Consider the following 21,861-nt stretch of genomic DNA (forward strand, 5'->3'; position numbering starts at 1 on the left):
TATATTGTATATCTTATGAGCATATTCGGAAATATGTTCATAAGTACGTATACCATAAATATAGCGGGCTATGTTATTGTAAATTACATTAAGTTTTTTAATGCACTCACTGTCACAATAGGCAAAAACTTCTCAGCCATACAGCAATGATGGTATCAAGTAAGACTTTGCCAGAAGCAATCTGATTTTAATTGGTGTGAAGTGCTGTGTGGTCCATAGTGTTCGTAACCTGCCATATACTTTGCCTATTGTAGGAAGGATATGATTATTCCAAGTTAATGTTCTGTTAAAAATGACACCAAGATTTTTTGCCGTGTCGACAAAGTTTATCGGAGCATTGTTAAGTGTTATTTTGGGGCACTGATCTATGTTAATAGTTTTTTTATAAATAGCGATGCATTTAGACTTACTTGGGTTTAAGACTAGCCCGTTATCACTAGCCCATTTATTTATGAGACATAGATCGGAATTTAAATTTCGTACGCAGTTATTAATGGAGGTTGAGGGCCCGCCTAAATATACTTGAACGTCATCTGCATAAACGTGCACTTTACTATATTTAAGAATTTCTGGCAGGTCATTTATATATAGAACGAATAACAAGGGTCCAAGTATAGATCCTTGGGGGACTCCCTTGGCTACACTTAGAAAGTTTGACATGGAGCTACCGACGCTTACTGCTTGATATCTCTCAAGAAGATACGTATTTACTAGCTCCAAGGCTGGAGCTGAGAAGTTGAAAAGCGTTTTAAGTTTTAAGCATATTAAAGTATGGTCAACTGAGTCAAATGCCTTCGAGTGGTCCAAAAGTGTGAGAAACGTTACTTGGTCCATATCCATATTTCTTCTAATGTCATCTGAAACGCTTAATAGCGTTGTGATACAGCTCCTGCTTGTTCTGAATCCCGACTGATGTGGGCTTATCAGGGAGTTGTTATGGACAAAAATATTTATCTGTCGATGCATCACGCGTTCGAAAACCTTAGAAAGAAAAGGCAGAATAGCAATAGGTCGAAAGTCACCATTTGGTTTCTGGACAGGAATAATTTTAGCTTTTTTCCAGCATTTAGGATAAACTGATGTAGTAAAAATGGAGTTGAAAGCGTAAACGATATATGAAAGAATTTTTGGCAGGATGCATTTTACGAGCTTAGGATGGACACCATCAAGGCCAACGGCGCTTGACTTGATTGAGAGAATGGACTCGACCACATCGCATTCATCGACGCATTTAAAGGCAAAACCGGGTAAGGTAACACTTGGACCAGAACTATAACGATTATAGTTGATATTATGCAGAGAAGGTGGGGAATTTGCAAAGGTTGCGTTTAACTCATCTACATTAACCGATTCGGAAATATGTGTAGTTTTTTTCCCATTGCCAATGCCAATTTCGCGGATCTGCTTCCACGTCTTCTGTGAGCCAATGGCTGTACTGAACTGATATTCATAATATTTTCTTTTTTGCCTCTTGATTGTTTTAGTCACGTCTCTTCTCAGTTTCTTGTAACCATTATAAGCTCTATCTGATCGATAAGATATTATGTCTACGTTAGAGTCTTCGAAAAGATATCTGAATTCGTCGATTTTATTACGGATATAATCATATATTTTTATATAAATTGACCATGATTGGACCTTTACAGCAAAAGCAGCAAATTATTGACTTATAAGGCCCAGCTTTTCAGAGCGAATTTGGACTATGCCTAAAAGAAAGTTAGCTTTACTCTGCAAGTTTGGCCGCTGGAACTAAAATGAACAGCTAAACTCTCTAAAACAAACCATGGTGGCTACACTCTAAGACTTTTGTATGAAATTAAGATTTAAATCGGGGTAAATTCCTGTTGAAAAAATTTGTTGGTGCAAAAATGCCCATATTTTGTATGTATTCATGTTGAAAATAAAAAAATTGATGATATTACTATAAAAAAAACGTGAAATATTTTGATTTACACTCGAAAAGTAGGTAGTTTTACCCAAAAAGTGTGCAAAAGTATACATGCTTTGTAATTTCACACAACAATGTGTAAACTTCGGTCACTTACTATCGTATTTTGCTTCAGGTAACTGTAAATTTTAATTTTCTGTGAAATCGTCACGTTTGTCGCGTCGTGGTGGCAAAAAGTGAATAAGCTTTAAAATCTAATTATAAATAGGTGAATAAGCTATAAAATATATGTAAATATAAATAAGTGAAAAGCTTTAAAATATATGTAAATGTTAATAAGTGAATGAGCTTTACAAATATACTGGAAATGCTTGTGTGTAAAGTGTGTGCAAAGCAGTTCTGCAAATTAAGGAGTTATCATTTGCATTTATATGCGCATAGGAAACTGAGCTACAATTTGTTTGAATGTTTTTTTCCAAAATGCAATAAAAAGTTTTGAAGCTACAATGTCTATGTAGTCCATTTTTCGAAAAAATTATTCTGCTAAAGACGCCGTGGTTGATGGTGTCACCACTGTGTACCACAAATTCAATTGTTCAATGGCTTCTTTCGACTACAAGCATACATTAAGTATATTTACATGTTTTGAAACATTTAGGCGCATAGATATAGTCAAAATAAAAGAGGTTCTAATTAAGTTGCAGCTTTTTTGACACATAGCTCAAAGAAAATTATGTCAAAAAGCTGCAACTAAATTTAAAACCTATTTTATTTTGACTCTGACTATGCGCCTTATGGCCGTTTTCACACTGGCGAGTTAACTCAAGTTTTACTTTAACTCAGTTGCAAGAGTTAACCTACACTTCAACAAACTTCAATTTCACAGTGAAGAGTTAACTTTTCAAAAGTCAAATAAAATCAGCTGATTTTAGTAATAAAGTATGGCAACATTATTTATTAGTGAGAAAGAAGAATAATAATCAAAACAAAATAGCAAAATGTCTGACCAGAAGCGCGCATCAAATTTTTCATCAGCAGAAATTGACAAATTATTATTAATTGTCGAAACAAAGAAAAGCATTATAGAATGCAAAAAAAACCGACCGCGTTAGTGTCGATATGAAGGAGAAGTGTTGGGATGAAATATCCCTTCGTTTCAATGCCGAGTTTGGTACGGGACGCTCGAAGAAAGTGCTGAAGGATAAATATCGTAATTTAAAGAAATCGTTAAAAAAAACCAAATCAGAAGTGCGAAAATCCTTATATACTACTGGTGGAGGCCCAGCATCAAGCCATACATATTCTCCATCAGATGAGCATTTAATGCGTATAGTGCACGATACGCAAACAAGCGGTAGGGGATCGCAATACGATGGCGACCACACTCTGGAAGATGGTAAGCATACTTAATATTCTATAGGATGAGCTGGTAATTATTTCTGTTTATTTTCAAACAGTTCATGCAAACAGTGGCGAAGATTTTGAAAACGAAGTAGTGACTGAGGAAGGAATAGTGGAAGTGTTAGAGGACTGCGAAGACAAGGAAGGTATTTCTAATATTAATTTCAAATTTGACGACGATGTGACTTTTAACTATGTAATTTTTCTAGATAATGTAAACTGGAGCAAATATACTCCTAGTATGCTTAAAAGCGCCAAGCTGGCACCAAATTTAAGACAAAGCTCGAAGTCCAGCTGGGACGATTTGGCTGAAACCAAGAAATTATGCGCTGAAAATGACTTGGAAATGCGTATAAAGGAACATGACATGAATGTTAGGCGGGAGGAAGAGGGACGTGCTCAACGGCTATTAGAGCATGAACAGCGAATGAGGCACGCAGAAGAAGAGCATCAAATCAGGATGAAGATTTTAAAAACTGATTTGCAAGAAAAACAACTACGTCTGCAAAGCCCCAAAAACGATTTGGAGCAGCTCTAGAGATTTTGGGAGTAGGAGGGCGTGTATGAGCGGGCACAAGAGTAGGAGTGTAAGTTGGGAGTGGGAGTTGGGAGTGGGAAGTGGTAGTGGAGTGGGGAGTGTGGGGTGGAGTGGGAATTGGGGAGTGTGGAGTGGAGTGGGAATTGGGGAGTGTGGAGTGGAGTGGGAATTGGGGAGTGTGGAGTGAAGTGGGAATTGGAGAGTGTGGAGTGGGGAGTAGGTAGTCTGGTGGATTGTGAGGAGTGGTAGTGGAGTGGGGAGTGGGAAGTGTGTGGTGTAGTGGGAATTGGGGAGTGTGGAGTGGAGTGGGAATTGGAGAGTGTGGGGTGGGGAGTGGGGAGTCTGGTGGATTGTGGGGAGTGGTAGTGGAGTGGGGAGTGGGAATAGGGGAGTGTGGAGTGGGGAGTGGGAGTCTGGTGGATTGTGGGGAGGGGTAGTGGAGTGGGGAGTGGGAATCGGGGAGTGTGGAGTGGAGTGGAAATTGGAGTGTGTGGAGTGGGGAGTCTGGTGGATTGTGGGGAGTGGGGAGTGTGTGGTGTAGTGGGAATTGGGGAGTGTGGAGTGGAGTGCGAAGTGGGGAGTGGTAGTGGAGTGTATTGGTGAATGGAGTGGAATGGGGAATGGGAGTGGAGTGGAATGGGAATGAAGAGTGGAGTGCTAGTGGAGTGTATTGGGGAATGGAGTGGAGTGGGGAGTGGAGTGTATTGGGGAATGGAGTGGAGTGGGTAGTGGGAGTGGAGTGGGAAGTGGGAGTGTGTGTGCGAATGCGAAAAATGTATAAATATATGAAAGCCAAAGTTCCGAAGGGACTGAATATGTTATTTTAGAGTTTAGCTCATCAGACGACTGCTCATCTGCGTAGGAATGTATCCTTCCGGCTATTCAAATAGTTGGTGGTCCACTTCTTAAGGCGCGGGGAAGCGTTGACTCTTCTATGTGCTGGAGTAGGATGCTGTGATCTACTGTGTCAATAGTTTTGACAGGTCAAGCGCTACGATTACTGTCCTATGATGCGCTAATGGTGCTATGCAATTTACGGAACCATGATGGCTGTCCAGCAAAAGGGGTTGTTGTTGTAGCGGTACTTCGCCCCGTTCAAGCGAGACCACTACCACTGTTGTTGTTGTTGTAGCAGTGCTTCGCCCCACCTAACAGCCAGTGAGTAAGGCGCTGATATTAGGGCGGTATCCACTGGGGCAACAGCTGGCAGGAGGGATGTAGATGTTGATGATTTCTAGGTTTGCATCACCTGACCGGACAGATAGGCCTTCGGTCGATGCCAGGAGCAAATATATAATATTGCACAGAGTGGTGTATGATAAACACGAGGCCGCCTCCATTTCCGCTCATGCGATCTTTTCTGTGGACATTATACCCAGAACAGGTTTGCAGTGCAGATCTTGCTGTAAGTTTAGTCTCTTGAATCGCAGCAATGCGGATTTTGTGCCGCTTCATGAAATCGACTATCTCCGTGATCTTCCCAGTTAATCCATTACAGTTTAACTGCAGAATTCTGAAGTACAGCGCGGGAGACGTCGCCACTCTGGGAGTAAGTGACGGGTGACTACGCCTGGGTTGAGGAATGCCAGCACGCAACTGCTGTCTTGGCCCTGGGACTGGGCGTCCTTGGGCAAGCATTGGGGTACCCGGTAGATTGGGGTTTGCGACCTGGCAACATGGCGCAATGAAACCCGTCGGGGGGTTGCAGTCGCGGAGACCAGAACATCTAGGAAAGTGGCACCGCCCAAGGCAGGAGCTGCATTGGGCGGATGTCGCAAACATATATATTCTGTGCTGGCAAACGGTGCAAACGAGGTTAGGGACTAAGAGTATGTTTCCCTGACCTACACGATTGCTGCCGGAAAAGAGGGGGGAGAAGACGGGGGCAGGGGCTGATGGTCAGCATTGCTACCGACTCTACTACGAAGATAGCAGTTATGAGTGGTAGCAGCTGTTTGAGTTGTTGTCGCCGTGGGGCGCGAGCAGCAGCGGGTACTTGTTGTGGCTTGCTGAGCAGCGGGGCTGCTGGAAGGTAGTGGGGGGGGGGGGGGGGGGGGGCGCTTGGGCATAGACTACGAGACGCCATTTGGCGTGAACAGCAAGGAGCCACAAAAGATTTATAAAAGTTACATGGACGTCGGGTTTTGGGGTCAAGCCCAGAACAACCTGTCCGATGCAACCATCCCTTACACGAGACACACTGAACAGAGTATGACCATCCTAAAAAGATTCTTTTCCGGCAGATGCAGCAAAACCATTTCTCAGGACCGGGGTCAGGAGACGGACCCTGATTGGACAAGCAAGAGAATATGGAGCAGTCCCGCTGCAAGGAGCTGCTGGGAGGATGACAATTTGTGGGAGGGACGCAACAAGTTAAGTGGGGTTACACTGAAATGACAGTCCTTGGTCGGAAAAAATCCCGAGTCGCTCCGGTACATAGAACCGACTGCCACTACCACTCATAGGTTGTCATCGAAATCATCTAACGGGAGTAGAAGGGAAACAGCTGCTTCGAAAGGGTTGGACCATACAATGTGCCATTAGATCTGTTGGCTCCACATCACAGTGAAAAAGATGGTTTGTGTCATGCGGAGACCCATCGCAGGCTGATTGATTCTGGATAAGTATGAGTTTGCTCTACTACAGTATGTATGTACATGTCATTATTTACAATAAGTTCGAAAAATGCTGATCAATTAAAGTAAGTCTCATATGATTATTGCGGCTAATGCTTGGTAAATGATTGTAAGCTGGAAATTCTAGGCTGCTTCTTATTATGTCTTCAACGCCTGGCGACAAAGGTGGAGGCTCCCAATCTCTATTCAAACAGCAAATATTGTGCAAAACTGCAGTGGCGAGAACAATACTCTCAACTTTTGCTATATTTATTCGCAACCCTAGTGATAGTACTGGAAATCTACGTTTCCATACGCCATACGAACGCTCAACGCAGTTTCTTGTTCTAACTAAGGACTCGTTATAAAGATTTTCTTCTGGACTATTGCATTGTGACAAAGGTGTTAATACCCAATTTGTATTTTGATAACCGCTATCAGCTACAACGATTCCATTTTGGAACTCCCCATTTTCAAGACGTGCGCATATACGAGAATTTTGAAAAATGGTTGCATCATGTGCGGATCCTGGCCACCGCGCTACAATATCCAATATCTTGAGAGTGCTATCACAAAGGGTTTGAACATTGAAAGAAAACCACCCTTTTCGATTCCGATAAAGTTCAGCCTCATCTCCTCCTGTAATAATACATTTCCAATAACTAATGAAGGAAACAATTTTCGAGTTAGTTTACCAGGTGAACTAATTTTTATATGAGTACAGTCCATAGCAGCTATAACCCGGGGGAATTTAGCTATCATATAAAACTGCTTTTGAATACTTCGAAGTTCTTCATCAGAGGGAAAACAGATGATTTCTTTGGCAAGTAGCGCTAAGTTGTGGGAGACAACTGTAACTACGCGCGAAGTTGTTGTTGTAGATACTCCACATAGATCGCCTACTGTTTGCAGAAAACTTCCAGTTGCATAAAAGCGAAGAGTAACTAGCAGCATTGTTTCAGCGGTTAAGGCACTATTCCTACGTTTATAAAAATTACAGTGATTTCTGCAATGCTACCAAAGTAGCTGCTTACCATTTCGTTTTGTGTTCCAGTTTATCCTTAATTTTAGCTAATACAGCCCAAGCTACTTCTTTAGTCAATCTAAACCGATCACGAAAATCCTTCTCATCACTGTTTGAGAACACAGTTCTTTCGCGAATAGTTTTGCTCCTACGGACAATTATTCTTCTAGCAACACTATGATCTTCTGCATCGTTCATATCCTGCAATTCCTCATAGTCAAAACGGTCCATTTTATTCCGGGCAACGTAAAATAAAATTTGCATTTAAAATTTCTATTTCAAAGTCAACGTCAAATTTATAAATAAATAAATATGTATTTCTAAGTCAATCAGCTGATTTTTAACTAGAGTTTAACTCGCCAACATTGGGCAGTAAACTTTTAGTTAACTCGCTACAGTGAAATTGAGAATCAATAGTTAACTGTGGAATGTAAGTTAACTTGCCACTGTGAAAATAGCCCTTAGTGTTTAAAATTGTACCCTTATTGTTTAAAATTGCGCTCTTAGGGTGTAAATATAAGCAACAAGAGATTTGTAAAAATAAAGATGTGTAATATTACACATTTATAGTGGTTAAATTGTTGCCTACCATTTTGGTAGTAAATTTACGATTTTCACTTTAGAGTGTAGTTGCATATTAGATGCCTACCCTGTAGTCAAACCAAGTACATCTTTTTCAAATTTTTTTCAGAAAGTTGCAATTGAAGTTCAGAAAGTTTCTATTTGTAGTTCAGAAAATTATAATTGAACTTCAATTGAAAATTCTGAACTTCAATTGTAATTTTCTAAACTACAGTTCAATTTCAGTTGAAAACTCTGAACCACTGTTGCCACACCATAGTTACACTTGAGATCGAAATTCATCAAAAAAAGGACCAAATTTTTCCATTATTTAGTTGGTTTACAAACAATTCGGCAATTCATAAATGGTTTCCTATTTAAAAAAAAATAACAAAAGGTTGCACAAACAAAAATTAAATGTATTTTTAGGTATAACATTTCTGTAGATCCATAGGTCGCTGGTTCATATCCAGCTCGAAGGACCACATCCCCCCGGAAATCCAAATCAGTTGACCCATCCGCGCAAAAGTTCATCGCGGAAAGTGACAATCTGATGAGATACTGTGCAAAATTCAACGAAGCACCGATTCAGGATCACACTGAATCGTATCTCATGATAAAGGACAAATCACTAGATGATTATTGGGCGCAACTTCAATCGGTTTACGATCTGGTTTTTTCGAAACCAGACGAAAGTTTCCCTGAAGACTTCAAGAGTTCAGTGCAAGGCAAACAATGCGCCTGCCTTGATACGTATGAAGTGACTAAAGAAAAAATTGCCGATCAACTTTCATTGATCAAAATGATGGCAACGCCGAGTCCACCACCCCGCGTGGAACAACCCCCGGCTGAGGCAAATATTTACCTCAAGGTCCCAGCCTGCGACACGGAGACCTTTTATGGTGGCTATGAAGAATGGCCCGCTTTTCGTGACATGTTCACAGCGGTGTACATTAACCACCCAAGGCTCTCCCGTGCTCAGAAATTGTACCATCTCCGGTACAAAACGCAAGGCAAAGCCGGCTCCATCGTCAAACAATACGCGTTGAGCGATGATAACTTTGACCTTGCCTGGGAAGCTTTACGGTCACGATACGAAAATAAGCGCATCTTGGTTGACAACCAGATAAAATCCTTACTGACTCTTGCCACTATTCCATCCGAAAATAGTGAGCAACTTCAGAAATTGCAAAATACAATAAACAACTGCCTATCCGTCCTTCACTCCCAAGGAGTTACGACAGACAGTTGGGATCCGATTCTGGTGTACATTTGTTCATCAAAGCTCCCAGAAACAACCCTGTCACTTTGGGAACAGTCTCTCTCTTCTCGAAGAGATCCACCCTCATGGTCACAAATGAACGACTTTCTCACCTCGAGATATGAAGTCGTTGAAAGGGTCAATAGGCTTCAACCAAGCAAACAAAAACCAGTCGCTCATCAAAATTCTACGCAAAACAGGTCCTTCAACAGGACGCAAACCCTTGTGGCAGAATCTAAAAAGGAAACTTGCCAATGTTGCAACTCCCCGCACCTTATTATATTCTGTCCACGATTCAAACGAATGTCTGTGCAAAACCGGACACAATTCATAAAACAAGCTAAGCTGTGTACAAAATGCCTTAGCAGCACTCATATAATCAATGAGTGCACGAGCAAGTGGTCATGTTCGACATGTCATCAACGGCATCACACGTTGTTGCATGCGAGCCCACAAGCTCCACGTTCCACCCCGCGAATGAATGCACCAAACGTGCAGCACACAACTGCTGAGTCAACATCTCCCGTTCGACAAACGCAGAATAGCTCCGATTCTAGCGAGCTACCGTGTTGTTCAAAACACGCACCGGTTCAATCATTGCATGCAGCCAATGATAACCAAATTCTTCTTCCTACTGCTATGGTCGCAGTCGAACACGAAGGGGAATTATTTCAGCTAAGAGCCCTTATTGATCAGGGCTCGGAAAGAACTTTCATTTCCTCGAAAGTTCAAAAACGGTTGAAACTTCCATTCGAACATTCAAAGTTCGAAATCTCTGGCATGGGTGGACAAGTCGTACAAAAGTCCTCCAAGCTTTGTCCTTTGACACTGGTTGCATCCAAGGCCATGAAAAGGATAAAGGCTCATGCCATTGTGTTGCCTCAACTGACAAAAAATCTACCAACATCCACCATTAGTCGCAAAATCTGGCAGCAGTTGAAACTCCTTGAGCTCGCTGATCCCAGTTGCCACATACCGGGTCAGACTGACATGGTCATTGGCAGCGACATACTTCCACAAATTCTGCTGGAAGGTATAAAAAAGGTGTGCGGTAGCATACTTGCGCAACAAACCATTTTTGGGTGGATTCTCAGTGGTCCAATAACTGAAAATGTTGTGTCATTCTCGACACAAGTCCGAGCGTCAAACGAGACACTTAGTTCTCAACTGAGAAAATTTTGGGAAGAGGAGGAAATTCCACAACCTCCACAGATATCCACCGAGGATCAAGCGTGTGAGCAGATATAGGCAACAACCACGACACGTGCACCAAACGGTCGATACATTGTGCGACTTCCATTCAAGGAAGAGTTTCCTGAAAAACTCTCCCTCGGCATATCCCGCCCGGCTGCTCTGCAGCAGTTTTTCAGCATGGAGCGATCGCTTCAGAAAAAGGGGGAGTTAGGTACAATGTACAACAATGTGTTGCAAGAATATCTCGACCTTGATCACATGGAATCTGCCGACCCATGCGAAATAACTTCGAATGGCAAGGTCTTCTCATTTTACTTGCCACATCATGCGGTAGTCAAACCAGATAAGGTCACCACCAAAGTTCGTGTGGTTTTCAACGCCTCTAAAAAATCTGGGTCAGGAAAATCCCTGAATGACGTGCTATACACTGGTCCAACTCTCCAACCAGATCTCATGCTACTAATTCTACAGTGGCGCATGCATAAGTATGTGTTCAATGGAGACATTGAAAAAATGTACCGTCAGATCCTTATACACGAGGACGACAAAGATTTTCAGCGAATCCTATTTCGCAAATCGGCCAACTCCAATGTTAGCGATTTCAATCTAAAAACGGTTACATTCGGCGTCAATTGTGCACCATATCTCGCTATTCGTACGTTGCATCAACTATCCGATGACACGAAAGCGACATTCCCGTTGGCTGCAACAATTCTCAAGACGCAAACCTATGTCGACGACATCCTATCCGGAAGTCATACCATCGATAATGCCACTGAATCACTCGTTCAAGTGATAAACGCCCTAAAATCAGCTGGTTTCATACTAAAGAAACTAACGGCTAATCACCCGGCCATATTAGAACAGTTTCCGAAGGAGGATCTTCTAGACTCCAACTTCTTAAAATTTGAGAGCACTTCCAATACCAAAACTCTTGGCATTCGATGGAACGCGCTCACGGACAAATTTTCATACACCATTCTGCCGGAACACACCCAAAATGCGGTCACAAAGCGACAAATTTTATCTTCTGTTGCAAAACTTTTTGACCCGGCAGGATGGCTGTCGCCAGTTATGATCCAGGCCAAGATGCTTCTCCAAGAAATCTGGCTGGATGGAAGCGATTGGGATGAAAGCGCCAAACCCGCGACATTATCAAAATGGCAACATTTCGCAGAAAATCTGCCAGATATTTTCCACATCGAAATCCCTCGATGGGTTAATGTCGTTCCAGGGCAAGACACTCAAATCCACGGGTTCTGTGATGCCTCGGAAAAAGCATATTGCGCAGCGATTTACATCCGCACACATGTGGGCAACCAAATAAAATCTTCTCTTTTGGTTGCGAAAGGCAAAGTTGCCCCCATAAAAACTGTAAGCTTACCCCGCTTAGAGCTATGTGGTGCAGTCCTACTCGCAAAACTGGCTTCAACTGTTCGAAAACAGCTCGACTTACAAGCATGCAACACATTCTTATGGTCAGATTCTGAGATTGTACTAGCCTGGCTAGAAAAATCTCCATCGACCTGGAAGACTTATGTGGCCAACCGTACCTCTCAAATTCGAGAATATCTTCCCAGCGGCACCTGGCGCCATGTATCTAGCCAAGACAACCCTGCTGATCTTGGCACACGTGGTTGCAAGCCGCATGATTTGATAGGTTCATCACTTTGGTGGCACGGACCACAATGGCTTTCTTGCCACATTTCGACATGGCCAAAGCCGAAAGCAGGTAGCGCTTCTCCACCCGAGAAACGCAAGGTGGAAGCATATCACGCACTCGAGGAAGAGGACGACATTCTTCAACGTTTCTCCTCATACTCTCGATCTCTCCGTGTGATTGCATACGTGTTCCGCTTTGCGAACAATGCCTGCAACAAATCTAAATCGGTGGCAACAACACATAATCCCCATCTGACGTACAAAGAGTTGCAACATGTGAAAACGCGGCTTGTGGCAATGGCACAATCTCGCCATTTCGGGGCAGAAAAGAGTGCCTTACAAAACAATATGCCAATAAGCAAAAAGAGTTCCCTTCTGGCTCTTGACCCATTTCTGGATGGATACGGGCTCCTACGTATCGGTGGAAGATTGGAACATTCTACAATGCAATACAACGAGAAGCATCCAGTAATCCTTCCTCCGGATTCGAGGCTCTGCCAGTTGTATCTGGAGTTCTTACACCGCCTGCTTCTTCATGCAGAAATGCGGTTAATGCTCCAAATGGTGAGGCAAGAGTACTTCGTACCAAACCTAAAGCCTCTTATAAAGAAATGCATTTTTCAATGCAAATCTTGCACGCTTTTCAAACAGAAAACGCGCACGCAAATAATGGCAGCTCTACCACCTGAGCGCTGCAATTTCTCACTCCCCTTTTCCACAACAGGAGTAGACTTTGCAGGTCCATTCCAAATAAAAGCATCGGTTCTGAGGTCGACCACTATCATAAAAGGGTACGTGGCTGTATTCGTCTGTTTTTACACAAAGGCAGTACACCTCGAGCTATGCTCGGACCTTACTACTGAAGCCTTTCGAGCAGCATTCGCCCGATTCGTTGGCAGACGAGGTTATCCCTCAAAAATGATGAGCGACAATGGTAAAACGTTCATTGGCGCTCAGCGCGCACTCGAACGCGACTTCGTTAAATTTCTTAACGAATGCTCTGCGGACATTGTACAGAAATATGCCCCTCAGGGAATAAACTGGCAGTATATTCCACCCAGCGCCCCTCATATGGGCGGCTTGTGGGAATCCGCAGTAAAAAGTTTTAAAACCCACCTCAAAAAAACCGCTGCATCCCACAAGTTTACTTTCGAAGAATTCACGACGCTGTTGGTGCGTATTGAAGCAGTTCTCAATTCGAGGCCTCTAACCTCACTATCCCAGGACCCAGCTGACTTCACAGCGCTCACTCCGGGTCACTTCCTTCGAGGTGCACCGCTATTAGCCATTCCTGAGCCAAACGCGGAAGACCTCTCCTGGATAAATCGATGGGAAAAACTCAAATCGCTTCATCACCAATTCAGTCGACGCTGGAAAGAGGATTATCTGAAGGACCTTAAGAAGCGCTATAAATGGCAAACGCCACAGCGAAATCCTCAACCAGGCGACCTTGTCGTAATTAAAGAAGATTCGCTCCCACCCACCGAGTGGCGCCTAGGACGAATCGAGAACGTTCGCCACGGACCTGACAACCATGTTCGGGTTGTAGAGGTTCGCACCCAAAATGGGCTTGTCATGCGCCCCTTAGTTAAACTGTGCTTTCTTCCAATGGAGTACTCTTCGAGCACAGCGCTCTAACTTATATACGTTTCCCCTGTATAATTAAATTTCCGTATCATCCGCTGTATCCAACTACTTCTCGTTTCTCTCTCTGCTCTTGTACTTTCAGGACGACACCATCATGGCATCTCGACCAGCATGCCCACTGGCTCCCACAGCAGAAACCGATAACTGCATCCAGTGTCGGCTCTGCCACCGCTACCACGCGCTGCGGACCTGCCCGGCTTTCAAGGCGATGCGGCCACCGCAGCGTGCTACAGTGGCCAGGGCACAGGGCTATTGTTTCAATTGTCTGGCACTCACGCACACCACGGGGGAATGCGACTCCCGAGGGTCGTGCAAAATTTGCGGCCTGGCACATCACACCCTCCTGCACGAGAGGCCAAAAGGCCGACGTGGGCAGCGCAAAGTCCCTCCACAGAAAACCCCCCAAGCACCCCGCAAGCCGAAACCCAAGCCGAAGAAGAAAAAAGAGAGGACACCGACCTGCGCCTGCAGCGCCCAAAAGGCGCATCCTGCATTTAAAACAGCGGCAACCCCCAAACTCGCAAAGAAGGCCAAGCGCACGATCGCGCGCACCCCTCAAGGCCTGCAAACGGCGCAATGCCAACGGCGCAATACGAATCGCGCCTTAGATACTACCATCCGCGCCCTGCAGGAACTGCAGAAGGTGCTTACTGGCACCTCCCTGCAGGGCGGGCAGGATGTTTAAGCCGCCTCCTTCATAATTTATACGGCGGCGAAATCCTTATGCGCAGCCGTGCGCGGCGAATGGAAAGGCGCCAACGCGCATACACTACCATCGTCAACAATTATATATGGCATTCGTCAGTCAAGCATTATTACTCGGCAATCGCGGACGCGCTCCTTTTGTATAAATTTAATTAATACTTTGAATTTGCATTTAGTTTGAACACTTATAAATAAAAACTGAATTATAACGTTTTAAAGAAAAACAACCATCTTTTTATTTAGTGAATTGGAGTGAAGCGAAGAGAGACCACCATTTGTTCAACTAGGATTAGTCTGCTTTGGTAAAAAAAATACCACACACACTTTCGTTTTAACAAACAGCTTATTAATATAAAGCTTTCAATGAAAAAGCTTAGAGGTAACATGTACCGCAAGTCAAACTTTTTCACTTTTATTTACATTGAAGTCTTATTATACTCAGTTGAGCAGAGCTCACAGAGTATATTAAGTTTGATTGGATAACGGTTGGTTGTACATATATAAAGGAATCGAGATAGATATAGACTTCCATATATCAAAATAATCAGGATCGAAAAAAAATTTGATTGAGCCATGTCATCCGTCCGTCCGTCCGTCCGTCCGTCCGTCCGTTAACACGATAACTTGAGTAAATTTTGAGGTATCTTGATGAAATTTGGTATGTAGGTTCCTGAGCACTCATCTCAGATTGCTATTTAAAATGAACGATATCGGACTATAACCACGCCCACTTTTTCGATATCGAAAATTTCGAAAAACCGAAAAAGTGCGATAACTCATTACAAAAGACAGATAAAGCGACGAAACTTGGTAGATGGGTTGAACTTATGACGCAGAATAGAAAATTAGTAAGATTTTGGACAATGGGCGTGGCACCGCCCACTTTTACAAGAAGGTAATTTAAAAGTTTTGCAAGCTGTAATTTGGCAGTCGTTGAAGATATCATGATGAAATTTGGCAGGAACGTTACTACTATTACTCTATATGTGCTAAATAAAAATTAGCAAAATTGGATGAAGAACACGCCCACTTTTTAAAAAAAAATTTTTTAAAATTCAAATTTTAACAAAAAATTTAATATCTTTAATGTATATAAGTAAATTAAGTCAAAATTCAACTCCAGTAATGATATGATGCAACAAAATACAAAAATAAAAGAAAATTTCAAAATGGGCGTGGCTCCGCCCATTTTCATTTAGTTTGTCTAGAATACTTTTATTGCCATAAGTCGAACAAAAATTTACCAATCCTTCTCAAATTTGGTAGGAGCATAGATTCTATGACGGTAACTGTTCTCTGTGAAAATGGGCGAAATCGGTGGAAGCCACGCCCAGTTTTTATACACAGTCCACCGTCTGTCCTTCCGCTCGGCCATTAACACAATAACTTGAGCAAAATCCGATATATCTTTACTAAACTTAGCCCACGTACTTACCTGAGCTCACTTTTTCTTGGTATAAAAAATGGGCGAAATCTGACCATAACCACGCCCACTTTATCGATATCGAAAATTACGAAAAATGAAAAAAATGCCATAATTCTATACCAAACACGAAAAAAGGGATGAAACATGGTAACTGGATTGGTTTATTGACGCAAAATATAACTTTGGAAAAACCTTTGTAAAATGGGTGTGCCACCTACCATATTAAGTAGAAGAAAATGAAAAAGTTCTACAGGGCGAAATCAACAGCCCTTGGAATCTTGGCAGGAATACTGTTAGTGGTATTGCATATATAAATAAATTAGCAGTACCCGACATATGATTTTCTGGATCACCTGGTCCACATTTTGGTCGATATCGCGAGAACGCCTTCACATATACATCTAAGGGCCACTCGCTTTTAAAACCCTCATTAATACCTTTAATTTGATATCCATATCGTACAAAAACATACCAGAGTCACCCCTGTCCCACCCTAATGGCGATATCTCGAAAAGGCGTCCACCTATAGACCTAATGCCCCCTCCCTCCTAAAATGATCAGTAACACCTTTCGTTTGATACCCATATCGTACAAACATTCTAGAGTCACCCCTGGCCCACCCTAATGGCGATATCTCGAAAAGGCGTCCACCTATAGACCTAGTGTCCACTCCCTCTTAAAATGCTCAGTAACACCTTTCGTTTGATACCCATATCGTACAAACATTCTAGAGTCACCCCTGGCCCACCCTAATGGCGATATCTCGAAAAGGCGTCCACCTATAGACCTAATGCCCACTCCCTCTTAAAATGCTCAGTAACAGCTTTCGTTTGATACCCATATCGTACAAACATTCTAGAGTCACACCTGGCCCACCCTAATGGCGATATTTCGAAAAGGCGTCCACCTATAGAACTAAGGATTACTCCCTTTTAAAATACACATTACCACCTTTCATTTGATACCCATATCGTACAAACACATTCTAGAGTCACCCTGGCCCACCCTAATGGCGATATCTCGAAAAGGCGTCCACCTATAGACCTAATGTCCACTCCCTCTTAAAATGCTCAGTAACACCTTTCGTTTGATACCCATATCGTACAAACATTCTAGAGTCACCCCTGGCCCACCCTAATGGCGATATCTCGAAAAGGCGTCCACCTATAGACCTAATGTCCACTCCCTCTTAAAATGCTCAGTAACACCTTTCGTTTGATACCCATATCGTACAAACATTCTAGAGTCACCCCTGTCCCACCCTAATGGCGATATCTCGAAAAGGCGTCCACCTATAGACCTAATGCCCACTCCCTCTTAAAATGCTCAGTAACACCTTTCGTTTGATACCCATATCGTACAAACATTCTAGAGTCACACCTGGCCCACCCTAATGGCGATATCTCGAAAAGGCGTCCACCTATAGAACTAAGGATTACTCCCTTTTAAAATACTCATTACCACCTTTCATTTGATACCCATATCGTACAAACACATTCTAGAGTCACCCCTGGCCCACCCTAATGGCGATATCTCGAAAAGGCGTCCACCTATAGACCTAATGCCCACTCCCTCTTAAAATGCTCAGTAACACCTTTCGTTTGATACCCATATCGTACAAACATTCTAGAGTCACCCCTGGCCCACCCTAATGGCGATATCTCGAAAGGGCGTCCACCTATAGACCTAATGCCCACTCCCTCTTAAAATGCTCAGTAACACCTTTCGTTTGATGCACATATCGTACAGACACCCCTGGTCCACCTTTATGGCGATATCTCGAAACGGCGTCCACCTATGGAACTAAGGATCACTCCTTTTCAAAATACTCATTAACAGCTTTCATTTGATACCCATATCGTACAAACACATTATAGAATCACCCCTGGTCCACCTTAATGGGGACATCTCGAAAAGGCGTCCACCGATAGACCTAAGGCCCACTCCCTCTTAAAATGCTCAGTAACACCTTTCATTTGATACCCATATCGTACAAACAAATTCTAGAGTCAGCCCTGGTCTACCTTTATGGCGATATCCCTAAATGGCGTTCATCCATAGAACTATGGCCTACTCTCTCTTAAAATACTCTTTAATACCTTTCATTTGATACACATGTTATACAACCACATTCCAGGATTACCCCAGATTGATTTTCCTTATTTTGTCTCCATAGCTCTCAACTGAGTATGTTATGTTCGGTTACACCCGAACTTAGCCTTCCTTACTTGTTTTTAAACTAAATTTCTGCAGAGCTCGGTTTTTTCAATTTTATCATAAAATCAGTCCTAAAAGTAAAAAAAATGTTATTCCAATGATGATACGCAAGTTTGCTTCTCCACTCTCCCGTTTGCCAATACACCCTCCCATTTATAGCCTAGATTCAGTAAGTGAAACTTAAGAAATATAAAATTTTTCCGGTATTATTTGTTTTAGAGAAAATAAATTTCAAAACTAACATTTTATGAATCTAGCCACAGTCTTCAGATCAACCATTGAAAAGTCTTAAAAATTTAAACTGTGTAACAATGGAATTTTGATCAAATTTAACTAGGTACGAAAAAGAAGTAAACTATGTTATTATTTAAGTTTCCGGAGCTCTGCTCACCAACGGGAATAATTTGGCACAAAACGTTTATATCAATTCTACGATTAGCATTTATAAAGATATCGCTTTCAAAGAATATTTCTGCTTTACTTCCAATAAAAATTATCTTGGGGTCAAGATACTTAATATTCTAAATTACATACTTCATGTTTCATATTGATGGTATACTATCGGCAAACATTTTCTGATTGGACTCTTTAGTGCAGGACGGAAATACATATAAGCTTTCATTTATGTAACTGATATTCAATTTGGCAGTTGTCGAGCAGAAATCCATTTACTTCCAGACAGAAAGATAAAAAATATTCCTTGAGCTCATTCATTTGCTTTGGGCTGTATGAGAAAAATTTAAATATCGATATAGCAAATGAATATTAACCACCTGGAAACCCAGGTAACGATGGTGAGTCATATCCAAGGATATCTATCCTTTAGCCAGTAGATAACCGTTCTGTTTCCTCATGTAAAGCAAATTTTCGGTTTAACTGCCTTCAGCATGGCTTCCGTAAAATTCATGTCACTACCTCCGTGCTAAACGCCATTACCACCCAGATCAACTGAACCTCCTAAAACTCCATCGTAGGAGCTTTTTACACAGTAAACCACCGTGAACTACTCCAAGAGGGATAAGGAAAACATCTGCCGGTTGATCCAGATAAACATAAATAGGTCCTAAGCTTAATCCATACTAAGTAAGTAAATACGTTCGCTAGGAGTTGTTGGCCCTTAACAAAGAATTTTGAGAGCATTGTCGAAATTCTAAGTGCGCAGACTTTGTAAACTCGACTAGACCTAGAACTTGCGGTATGTCTGCCAAAGAATATATTTTCAATTTCGTATAGGGTTTTTCATTGAGGAAAATTTGTCGCGCCCGTTACAGTACCTAAGTTTATGGCCAGAGTTTTAAAAAGATATTTAAGATCTCGTAAACCTACGAGGAATGTGAAATTTCCCCTGAGCTTCGCTAAGGTTTGCATACTTTCACAAGTATTAAAAATTACTTCTAACCGAACCGCATTATGTACTTAACGGTTCAAGGCCCCAAAATAGGTATGGAATGAAGCATTCTGGTTTTGCTATTCAAACATTATAATATCAATTCAATCCGCTGTGTACGCTCCCTTTTATGCAGGTTTTAATGCGTGAGAATGTCGCGTTAGTAACTAAAAACTTGGCTATCATATATATCATTTGTAATTGCATATTGTAATCCGCACATAAAGGGTCCCTTTTTCGCTCTTATTTGGAATCCAAATCTATAAATAAAGATTTGGTTGTAAAGATGGAGATTCGGGCTATTAGCGTGCTTTGGGCAATTTTGGTCGTAGTGCATTTGTTTAGCTATATTTTATTAAAAAAATTTGTTAACAAGTAAAAGTGTCTGAGTTCGGGTATAAGCGAACATTATATACTCAGCGTGAGCTTCAATTGTACATTTCATTTCAGATAAATTACTTTTCTACATAACACGTGGCATCGCCCGTTTAAGAAAAATGTCTCCCCATTTCCTCTTACAATAAAACTTGATAAGTGAAATATCATTGATCCAAAACTATTTATAGCTTATTATTCTAGTCTACGACACTTTTAAACTTGTTTTATATCTAAGTTGTCGTGGTCTTTAACCGATCCCGTTCATTTTTACTAGAAATATTTTCTGCTATAAGGAAAATATGTGTACACAATTTCATTACGATATGTTAATTTTTCTTCGAGTTATGGCTCACGAAACATAGAAAATTGCTTGGTCATAAAAGGGGCGGTGCCACACCCATTTTCAAAAATTTTAATGTTTTCCAATTTAATGTGATAATTCAATTTAGAAAGTAAAATTCGATTGATACAAAGCTCTTTTTCGCTAAGATATAGTTTATTATTTTCATCTACGACCCCTTTAAAAATCTTTTATATAAAAGTGGAAAGATAAGTGAAATATCATTGATCCAAAACTATTTTCTACTAAGTTATAGCTTATTATTCTAGTATACGGCCCTTTTTAAACTTGTTTTATATCTAAATTGCAGTGGTCTTTAACCGATCCCGTTCATTTTTACTAGAAATATTTTCTGCTATAAGGAAAATATGTGTACACAATTTTATTACGATCCGTTAATTTTTCTTCGAGTTATGACTCCCGAAACATTGAAAATTGCTTAGTCATAAAAGGGGCGGTGCCACGCCCATTATATTAAATACACTTGGAAATGAAATACCATTGATATAAAGCTCTTTTTTGCAAAGATATAGTTTATTTTATTCCTCCACGACCCTTTTAAAAATCTTTTATATAAAAGTGGGCGTGGTCCTTAACCGATTTCGTTAATTTTTCTTCAAAGCATTCCTTATGGTAAAGGCAAGCTCTCTGTGGAATTTTGTTACCATAGGTTTAACGATTTTTGATTTGTGATTAATAATATTTGTAAAATTGATTTTAGCACAAGTGGGTGGTGCCACGCCCATTTTAAAAAAGTTTATCACATTTTTATCAAGAGTCTCAATATCAGTCCACACGTAAAATTTCAACATTCTAGGTGTTTTATTTACTAAATAATCAGGTTTTTTGTGTTTTCCAAAATGTTATATATATAAAAAGTGGGCGTGATTACCATCCGATTTCGCTCATTTTCACTACCAATCTATTCTGGGTCCAGATAAGCTCGTGCACTAAATTTGGTGAAGATATCTTAATATTTACTCAAGTTATCGTGTTAACGCGCAGACGGACGGACGGACAGACGGACGGACGGACATGGCTCAATCAATTTTTTTTTTCGATACTGATGATTTTGATATATGGAAGTCCTGTATATCTCGATTCCTTTATACCTGTACAACCAACCGTTATCCAATCAAAGTTAATATACTCTGTGTGCAAAGCACTCTGAGTATAAAAATAAACGATTGTGAGCACATAAAGAAATCTATTTGTGCTATGGCATTATTGTGAATGTTTGCACTGCGTTAACGGCAGTTGCTATCATACGCCAGATGGCAGCGCAATCTGTAAGAACAGCTGATTTCTGTTCATATTTGATAAGAGACTTATGTATTGGTTGCGCAAGATGTGCACGGGTCCGGCTCGTATACATAAATAAGTCTTAACATATTTCAATATCACAGTGTTTTTCATCATCTGATAAATGAGAATAAATATTTGAATTATTCATTAGTTCAATGAGATCGATTGTTGAGCGATGACAGAACTTCTTTAGTCTGCACCTTACATCTAATTGAACTTAACATTTTTAATGAATTTTATTTCGCTGCTCCGTATTACGTTATTCATAGTATTTTAAATTTGCTCCACTACCTAGTGGCAAAACTAAAAATT

At 41.3% G+C, this 21,861-nt stretch overlaps 2 protein-coding genes across 7 annotated transcripts in view; both read right to left on the bottom strand.

The window, feature by feature from the left end:
- Positions 1–21,861, bottom strand: part of LOC137240117 (neurotrimin-like) — a 2,444,277-nt gene that overhangs the window by 2,403,765 nt on the left and 18,651 nt on the right. The gene's annotated exons all lie outside the window — the stretch shown is intronic.
- LOC137239313 (putative nuclease HARBI1) lies at positions 6,495–7,697 on the bottom strand. The gene is made up of 3 exons (XM_067764461.1): positions 7,477–7,697; positions 7,138–7,421; positions 6,495–7,081 (listed from the first exon to the last, which is right to left on the bottom strand). The coding sequence occupies exons 1-3, from the start codon at positions 7,695–7,697 to the stop codon at positions 6,495–6,497; spliced, it is 1,092 nt and encodes a 363-aa protein (XP_067620562.1).

Source organism: Eurosta solidaginis, chromosome 2 (genome assembly GCF_040869045.1).
Source record: "Eurosta solidaginis isolate ZX-2024a chromosome 2, ASM4086904v1, whole genome shotgun sequence".
NCBI classification, from domain to species: domain Eukaryota; kingdom Metazoa; phylum Arthropoda; class Insecta; order Diptera; family Tephritidae; genus Eurosta; species Eurosta solidaginis.